Source organism: Gavialis gangeticus, unplaced genomic scaffold, assembly GCF_001723915.1.
Source record: "Gavialis gangeticus isolate Ggan-Ray unplaced genomic scaffold, GavGan_comp1, whole genome shotgun sequence".
NCBI lineage: Eukaryota > Metazoa > Chordata > Crocodylia > Gavialidae > Gavialis > Gavialis gangeticus.
In genome coordinates, this window is record NW_017728997.1 from 18,690,998 (window position 1) to 18,700,748 (window position 9,751).

At 49.2% G+C, this 9,751-nt stretch overlaps 1 protein-coding gene across 1 annotated transcript in view; it reads left to right on the forward strand.

The window, feature by feature from the left end:
* The window catches only part of ACOX2 (acyl-CoA oxidase 2), a 23,300-nt gene extending 13,799 nt beyond the window's left edge, over positions 1-9,501 (forward strand). Inside the window, exons 10-16 of the mRNA XM_019504863.1 lie at positions 366-528; positions 1,172-1,362; positions 2,617-2,778; positions 3,565-3,670; positions 6,366-6,583; positions 7,832-7,964; positions 9,138-9,501. Coding sequence (XP_019360408.1) covers positions 366-528; positions 1,172-1,362; positions 2,617-2,778; positions 3,565-3,670; positions 6,366-6,583; positions 7,832-7,964; positions 9,138-9,203 — 1,039 coding nt within the window. The 3' untranslated portion in view covers positions 9,204-9,501. The remainder of the gene's footprint in view (positions 1-365; positions 529-1,171; positions 1,363-2,616; positions 2,779-3,564; positions 3,671-6,365; positions 6,584-7,831; positions 7,965-9,137) is intronic.
* Positions 9,502-9,751: the final 250 nt, after the last annotated feature.

The following is a 9,751-nucleotide window of genomic DNA, read 5'->3' on the forward strand; positions in this document are numbered from 1 at the left end:
GAGATTTTCAATTTTATGGCCATTTGGATCAAGCCACTAACTTGGATAAGGATACAAGGCAATCTCTGCATGCAGTTGTTGCTCCTTAGATCCTTAGTCACCTTAGGTTTACTGTTCTCCTTATCGCACTATTGCATCAGAAACAACAGTGAAGCACCTTTGCCTCCCCAGCCTTTATTGCTACAGCAACACCTACTAGTGTCGGCAGTCTGTTAGCTGCATTCAAAACCAGACAATTCAGCTCGTAAAGCAAAAAATGCTCTGGGATTCTTAGATTACCAAGGGATTTTAAGCTAAACTAACCGTCACTGCTATTGCTGTCCACAGTTTTCCATGCTTTATAAAAATAAATCATCCTTCTACAGTGACCAAGAGGCAAAAATCTTGGACTATCAGACACAGCAACAGAAGCTACTACCTGTGCTGGCAACAGCCTATGCCTTTCACTTCATGAATGAATATACGAATGAACTCTTCAGCAAAGGATACAGAGAAATCAAGCAGAAAAACTTTGATTCACTGCCTGAGGTACTTTGCAGTAAAAATAATCATTGCTATAATTTGCACCCATCCTGTAATTTTCTTTTCAGGTGCCCTACCAAGGGGGTGGAGCATTGCTACCCCCATCAGAGAGACAAGGGAACTGCAGCACAAAAAGATTAAATACCTTGTCTAAGGCCATGCTGAGAGCCAGTGGCAGAGCAGACGTTACAGTTCAGAACTTTCTGTCCAAGAACAGAAAACGCCATTTGAAAACCCCAGATCACTCGTTCTGGGGCTCAGAATAGAAAAGGGTTTGCCTCAAGCCTCCCTCTTGAGTAAAAAGCCATACATCTTCATGTATATGGCCCAGCATGTTGCTTGGTGGAGCAAACTGCTGAGTACAGCACATTGGTGCCTTGATGAAAGTATCGCCTGCACGCAGCTAGCCACATCCTATCCTTGGCTGCACGAGTGAGAGCTCACAGCGTGCACCATGTATAGAGGTGGCATAAGCCACAAACTCAAGTGGTGACTGGGTTCAGAGAAACAGGCAACATGCAAGTGGATGCAATGATGCTAAATAAACCGTATTAGCAAAAAACACTTTGCTTTTTAGAGGTGTACTGGCCTTAATCAATGCAATATTGCAAAAACCTTCTGGTGCTAATGTTTTCTCCCCTCTGCACAGCTTCATGCATTTTCCTCAGGCCTCAAAGCCATTGTTACTGAGCACAGCACTGCGGGAGTGGAGACCTGTCGCAAGGCATGTGGCGGACATGGTTACTCTCTGCTGAGTGGACTCCCCTCGTTGTATACTAGACTAGCAGCTTCTTGTACATATGAAGGGGAAAACACGGTTCTGCTCCTGCAGACAGCCAGGTAACTACCCCCTATTTGCTTTCTAGAGCATCTTCTCAGACACAGCTAAGATCAGCTTCTTTCCCAGGCTGCCTTTCATCGGTGCACCACAGGCCATGAGCTATTCAGGTCTCCCTCCCAATGGAGGGAGAGAGGGAGGAACGTGATGACTGTTGCTGTTTGAGGGGCTGGGACATGCTGAGATGCTCTGGTGATGCAGGAGGGGGTTGCAGGCACATTGTGCCAGCCCTTCATGACCTCATCATTTGGGAGCAAAGGGCGAACATGCTAAATGTTATGTAGGCAGGGAAAGAGATTTGAATGGGATGCACTGCCTTTTAAGAGACTTGTAAAATAAGCTTAGTTACAAGAAGGCAAACTTGTTCCACTTGCTCTCGGACCTGCCCTGTTCCAATAATGTTGTTTTATCTTGGATATACAGTCTGACAATTAACTACAGCATGTAAAGCCCAGTAAAGGGGCAGCAATAACATCTAACTGAAGTCACAAAGCTGGCACCTACTCATCTAAAATGGAAGGTGCCTAGCACGCATCCCAGGGGGCAGAGGTCCACACGACCACACACATACACATGTACTAACCAGGCTAGTGTTGCCACCAGGAAGGCTAAGAAAGCAAAAGGCTGTAACCTCTTACAACTGCAAAGAGTTGATCCAGGTCACAGCTGAGTCACATCAGTGGGGCAGGGATGTACATCTGCTCTAAGGAAAGGGGACTTCGGTCTCTGGGGTGACGCACACATTCATTTCACAGGCACGCACAAGCTTTTCAGAAAAGGAGAGAGCCACTAAACCCAAACTGGCATTAACATTTCTAACTCTGTGGCACAGAGCATTTTGAAGATGATAATGCAGCTCATTATCACACAGATGGCAGCATAGTAATAGCAACTGCAACATCGGCACTAATAATTCTCATCAAATAACATTTCTGCATTGCTGAATACATCAGAGTCAGCCCTAGTGTGTCAGGGCTCTGTTCACTCTGTGGTGGGTTTAACCAGCAGTACACACAGCAGAAAGGAGAGGGACCGACCTCTTTCCCACCACCCACCAGCAGGAAGAGGCCTGGTATTTTACCGGTGACTCCCAGGGCTTGGAATCATGCCCTGAAGGACACGTTTGGATGCACTTCCCCAGGTTTGCACCTGGGTTCAGCCAACAAGTCCCAACCTCCCTTAGCAGGGGTGGCTGTCTGGGCACACCCCACGCTAGTCAGAGCAGAGACCTGTGCTGATGGTTACCTTGTTCCCAGGTTCCTGGTGAAGTGCCTGGGGGCAGCTCACTCCGGCCAGCCTGTCCCTCCATCCGTTGCCTATTTGTCTGCAGTGAACTCTGAGAGGTGTCTAGTAAGGGACAAGAGGGATTTTCTCCAACCGGATGTTTATGTCGAAGCCTATCGGCACGTTGCCATCAGGTCAGTCGTGGGATGCTGAGGTGTGCAGGCGGGGGGCTTTGCTCAGCATGCCGTTCGAGAGGCCCTGGGACCAATTCCATCCCCACTTACAGTGAAGCCACTCAGTCAGCTGCCTGGGTTAAAGAAAAGACAGAGACATGGCAGTTTAAATTCAGCAATGGTCTGTTTGTGCAGGTAGGATGGTTCTCCCCCCCCTCACAGGTCCTATTAACATTCAGCTTTTCAGTTCACCAAAGCAGGTGGCGAGGGGAAGTGTACATCCGTGGGAAACAATGATCAGCAGCTACTTTCTCAGCAGGGCTAGCCCCTACAGACCAAGAACCACTCGTGTCCTATGGAAACGCAGGTCACCCCATGGAAACTTTGCCCCCGCAGGAGCCTGCTGGGTGCTTTAGCACCAGGCCTTGGTTAGTGTTGCCAACAGAGGGGAAGGCCAGCTGAACCCTGCTGAAGTTTAGCCCAGCACAGATACAGAGCAGCTCCTTGGAGAGGTACACGTGCATAGCAGCAGGGTCTGGCCCCACATGCTGGGGGCCACGTGCCTGAGATCAGCCCTTAATGCTCATTTGCCCTTTTCCACTCATTGCCACCTCTGCCCTCTGGAGAACAGGCTCCAGCTGGGCAGGTTTGGTCTCTAGAATTAAAGCTCTTTGCATTCAGGGGATGGAGAATGCAATGAAGCCCAGAAACATTAAGGTGCATGGGCAGAGCTGTGAACCCTGAACACACATGGCAGATGGTTTGTATATATGTCCAGTGTACAAAAGGATGTTTTCTCCCCTCCAGGGTCCTCAGCAGTGCAGCGGCCAAGCTGCAGGCACTGGTTCAGTCTGGAGCAGAGCAGCACGAGGCATGGCACCAGTGCACAGTGCAGCTGGTACATGCTGCAAAGGCAAGTATATACCCCTGTGCCCTGCGTGCATTAGACTGAGCCAGCATGGTGGCAGGGACTACAGCTAGCTCCAGCAGCGCTCATTCTGCATCCTGGCACTCCCTGGTTGGGCTATGTAGCACCTGGAGCTTAGATCAGGGCACCATTCTGCCAGGCACAGGGGAGGAGGCAACTTCTGCCCCAGGGAGCTTGCAGCTGCAGGGAAACAAGCATGCAGGGAAGAGAAGTGACTTGCCCAGGGCCATGCTGCAGTTAGTGGTAGAGCCTCCCTCTCCCCATTTAAGGCCCAATGGCTGGACTGCTCAGTCACAACCCACCACTCAACTCCACAAGCATTAGCACTGGCAATGGCCATGGTTCCTTTTACACATTGGGGCTAGAATCAGGCTGTTTCAGAGGCCCTGGGTCAGGCTGACCCTGGTGTCTACTAGAGCAGTGGGCAGGGTGAATTGTTTCCTTTTTGCTTTAAGGAACATGGGGCTGTTCAGTGACTGTAGGTAGACATGCAATGAAGTCCTGGCTGCCCTTGCCAGAGAGGGTCCACCAGAGAGTCCACGCCAGCCCCGCCACACACCACAGCCACAGGAAATGAGAAAACTCGACACGTCACGGAGCCTCTAGAAGGCCACAGACAAAAGCAAAGGTGCTGCTGGGTTTGCAAGTTACAACCACATTAAACACACATTAGTCTTGCTTCCTTTTAACCCAAGAGGAAAAGTTAGAAGCTACTCTGACCTGGGCTCCTCCTGACCGGGTCTTCATTGCAGTGACACTCATTTCTCCTGATTGATGAGACACCCCTGCTCCACTTAAGCCTGGGCACAGACCAGTTAACGTGGAGTCTCCCTTGACCCCTCATGCTCAGGGTGCATGAAGGAAACAGGCAGCAGGTCAGATGTTCTCTTCACCAAGAAGCCACAGCTGCCGCGTGTGGTCTGGGGGTCGAAGCTTATGACCACCCATGTGCTTCTGTTTCTGCAAGCACTCAGGAGGGGTGCGCTCTTGTGCTGTGAGCGTGCACAGAACAAATGCTGCATTACCACCTCCCAGGCAAATTCAATTTTACAAGAGCCACTCGCTAACTCCAGTGAGTTGCATTATCTCTCTGCCCTTAAGTTAAGCCCAATTAGCTGCCTGGTGTGCGTGCTGCCTATGCCCTTCTCCTGAAGAGAATGGTAGGCAGCCTCAGTGGAGGCAAGGCCCTCCTCTCATCCCAGTCCCTGCATCGATGCCCAATAAGACGTGTGTCCTGAAGTGCCCCCGTCCCATCCAAGCATGGGACTCAGGACATTTGCGTGCTCTGATGCTTTTGAAAACTGCCCCACATGCTTGAATGCAGACATGACCCTTGCTCCTGCTTCACCTGGCTTGGAGGGCATGCCCTGCTCTGCATTCTCCCTGCACCTCATGCAGGCTTACCTAAGCCAGCTGTGAACTAGTGAACATGGGCACTGCTAGCAGTGGTGCTGTGGGAGCCTGGAGCTCAGTAGGGGCCAGCTGCCTGAGCGTTTACCCACAAATGCTAGTCGTGCAGAGATCTATGCAGGCTAGCTGGAGCGAGGCAGCATGGGTCTATCGGCTCTAGCTGTGAATGCTAGCAGCTGCAGTACAGGCAGCCTGCTGGGGAAGGAAGCAAAACAAGGCACCCAACAGGACTGCAGCCAATAAGCATGCTACAGATAATACAAAAGAGCCACCTGGGAGCAAAGTCACAACCGAGATGCCCCCGCCCACTTTGAACAGGAGCTGGCTGGGGGCTGGGACTCAAACTCCATTCTGCGTCTCCTGGAGTCCATGCTGCCCCGTGAGGCACTGCTACGTCAACCCTAACACACTCCCAGCGGCCCCAGCCAGGACTACTTATTCACAGCGAAGGTCCTCGTGCCTCCTGTCAATCAAGGCATGGCGCCTCTGGGCTCCAAAAGCTTTTTGAAGCCCAGTGGTCAGGCCAAACAGCAGGAGCCAGTTCTGTTCATTTTGGTTCAGCAGGCAGTAGGACAGAGTCAAGTACCAAAAGGAACAAGAGCACCAGGAAAATGCACATTCATCCAGCTCTCTCTGAAGAAAGGCCGAGGCCCCAGGGCTCTGAAAACCTGCAAAGGATGAGTGACAGACTAAGCACAAGGTTCTTTGGGTAAATCCAATATATTTTATTAGACCAGCTCAAATAGTTGGAAAAATTCTTCTTTGCAAGCTTTCAGACACAAACACCCTTCATCAAGCTGAGAAGCCGTCTGCAGATGGCCTGTGCTCTTCCCGGATGGAGTGGTAAAGCAGCCAAAGGCCAGTATGTATGCCTTTAACATACGATCTTTAACAACACAGCTTTGTTGTCCCTGTACCACAGCCATGCTGATTTTCCAGGGGTGAGTACAACAGGATTTTAATGCATTCATGCCATTCAGATGAATTGCTCACTGACGATACTCTGAACATTTGTTCCAAATTGTTATATCATTGCTATAAATATCAGCAGGGTGACTCCAAGTTTCTTCCAGCATGCAGAAATAAAACTTGAATGTAGCTGGCTTGGCCCCCCAAAGAGCAAAGAGCACAGACTGGGAGGAACATTGCCAGTCCAAGTGGACGGTTCTGTAACCTCTGCAGGAACGCTGCAGTCATCCAGTCAGCCTAGCACTTAATGCTGGAGGCCTTCAAGAGGAGGCATTCACAGTCGACTGTAATTGTTTTCTAGGCTCACTGCCACTACCATGTTGTGAAAAGCTTTGCAGAAGCAGTCGAGAAACTTGGACAGGAGGCTGGAATCCAAAGAATAATGAAACATCTCTGTGGGCTCTTCGCATTACACGGCATCTTCTCAAACACGGGTGATTTCCTGCATGATGGCTACATATCTGGGGACCAAGTGGACATGATGACTGCATCCTACTTGGACCTACTTGCTATTGTACGGTGAGCTATCAGAATGGGAGAAAGCAACACATTAGGATTCCCACCCCCATGGGGAAAATGTTAAAAAGAAAACAAGGATGTTTGTACTTCTCCAAGTTCGGTATCTCAACACTGCCAAGGCAAATGCCCCTTCCCCTGCTATTAGAGTTCAGTTTCTAAAATTAAAATATTGCCACCAGCTAAAGGTACACTCCCACGCATATTAAACTCAGCTAAAATGTGTCTGACGAAACATAGGCAGACAAAGTTCTTTGGGTAAATCTGATATCTTTTATTAGACCAACTATATCAGATATAAAAGATACCAGATTTACCCAAAGAACCTTGTCTTTAGACCGACACGGCTACAACCTACACCACTCTGACAAAACATGACACATTTCCACACGCACTCAGGAGAGTCCGTGAATTCTTCTCTGAACAGAGGTATTCTGCTGTAGAAGTCACTGCCCAGCTGGTGTGACACTGGGCTGCTGCCAAGGAACACATGACACAACTCACAAAAATTTAACTGACTATGAAGCCAGGACATTAGGTGACACAGCAAAAACTGCCTCAAGGGCAAAAAGCTCAATTTCTAAAATGTTCGCAATTATGCAGCCTGCTGTGCTGCTCTTAGCACCCAGGGGAGGGAAGAGCCCATGTTCAGGGCACAGGCTTGGGAGATATAATGTGCCATGTTAGTTTTGAGTAGAAGCCAGGGTAGCCACCTTACAGACTAACCAAAGTTAAGATATACACAGCCCAAGCTTTTGTGGGCTGAAGCTGACTTCATCGGACACTGTGAAAAGATGTGCAGGACTTCCCAGTCAGGCAGGTGGGGCACAGGCACCCTCCAGCATCCCCTTGGTTTAAACAACTCAACCGCATTCATTAAGGATGCTTATGAGGCTGAAAACTGCTTTCTGGAGAAGGTCAGAGACAATGGAAGTACCTACATTGTGCAAAGCCTGCAGCACCAGCTGCTAGGCCTGCTGAGCAAACCGATACACGCCAGCCCTTCAGTCCTAATGCAGGGAATAGTCCAGAGACACCAAGCACTGCGCAGCCTGCCTCTGAGGAAAAGGAGTAGGGCTTGGCCCATAACGAGCCCCTAGAAGAGAAACACTAGTGCAAAGCAGCTGGTGAGTTGGGGACTAAGGAAATTAACTCCCTAGTAAATTTGGCAGCTGTTTCACACATCCATGGGCAGTGCAAAGCAATGACTTTGTTAATGGTGTAACAAGCACAGCTCCTCTGCTCCTCCAGGAAAGACGCTGTCCCACTAGTGGACGCTTTCGACTTCACGGATGAGACCTTGAACTCTGCGCTGGGCAGCTACGATGGACATGTCTACCAGCGGCTCTACCAGTGGGCTCGGAAGTCACCGTCTAACACAAAGGTAAGGGCCAGGGGCAAACAAATCTCCCCAGTTTGCATTCATCAGGGCAAACCAACTTTGCTGTCTGTCCTTTGGGCTTGTACTATGTAAACCAGAGAAACGTAAGTGGGGTGACAGCCTTGAGTCCGGAGAGGAGTAGGGTAACCTCCTCCTCCCCTCCCCAATTCATAGCCTAGGAAGGAGCTGCACCAGCTGCAGCCAGGGCTCAGAAAAGGGCATCTTGGACTCTGGTGTTGCAATGAACACCATGCAGTGGGGCACCACACAAGCACAGAGAGCTGCACAGGGGAGTCACCTGCCCTCTTCCTTGTGCAGAAGCCCTGGGAACAGCAGGGTCTGGCCCTGGGGCAGCGGTAGGAAACCTATCTGCAGATACGTTCAGACTGGCCACCATGCATTTGTTCCATCAATTCAGTGCTTGTGGACAGGCTGGCCTGCCACTGCAGCAGGTTCTGCTGATCTACAGAGCAGTGCAGCCACCATGCACCTCCTCACACACTGCCGATTTGCCACTTCTAGACGGAGTGGCTTCTGAGGGAGGCAAAATGCCCTGTGTGCGCTGTTTCACCACTGGGCAGTCTCAGCTACCAGAACACAAAGATACACACAAAAACAACCCCTGTGCACACACTTTAGCACTACAGGAAAAGTAGCTGATTAAAACAGCCTGCAGTAGCAGCATCTGCTTTCTGCACAAGTACCTTTATCAGCATACCACTCATCAATAAATATCTTCTTGCGGTACATTTAACAGTAGGAGCAGACTGCAAACAAAACAGGTTCATGCCTCACTGCCTTCACTTCTTATACTGCATTAGAGGTGAATTAACTGTTTTACCACACAGTTTTACGTTATTATCCAATTTGAAAACCAGCCATCATGTATTCAAACAACTGAATGCAAGATATGAAATTGGCCTTGGGCAAGTACTCAGAATAAAAGTATGCTTTTTGAAAATAGCTTGGGGACTAGTCTGGGTGACTGGTAGCTTGTAGTTAGTTACATAATGGGAACACTGGGGAGCAAGGCCTTAAGAGCTTGCTGTGACCCATTAAAAATATTCTCTAGCTCCTGCACCAAGAAGATCACTCAGAACTACTGAGAAAATCATTGTGCTGTCCTGGTCCTTAAGTCCCTGTTAATGTCTGTCTTTCTCCATTCTCCCTTTCCAGCAGGCAAACCAAGCCTATGAAAATTATCTGAAGCCACTTTTTCAGAATGGTCTGTCCAAACTGTGAAGATTATAAACTACTCAGCACAGACAGCATCTTCTTCTGTTCCTTCTTATATGGTGGAAGATTGCACTAGCAAGAGCAGTAACAGACCACTCACTTCTACTTGCCGCAACTATCAGATTTTTTTTAGCTACTTGCTTGCATCTAAGAAAGGGATACCTCTTCCAGCTGTGTCTACTATTAGGTGGAATTCCACTGCAATCCTAGTCTTTTTTTTGTGTCTTCAATAGGGTTAGAGGTTGAAATATTTAGCGCTCTTGTTCTGTTAGTATATTCAGGTTAAAAGAATTTATTTGCTTAAGATGCTGGCTGGACCATTATTTTGTTTAGCCCGTAAGATGCCATATACAGAATTAAGGAACTGAACTTTTCAAAAGGCCAAAGGTTTCTGATGCCTACACAGTCAGATGGATTGCAGACTGGCTCAAGGGTCACACTCAGAGAGTGGTGGTGGATGGGTCATATTCGACCTGGGGACAAGTGGGCAGCAGAGTCCCCCAGGGCTCGGTCCTTGGGCCTGCGCTGTTCAATTTGTTCATCAGCGATTTGGA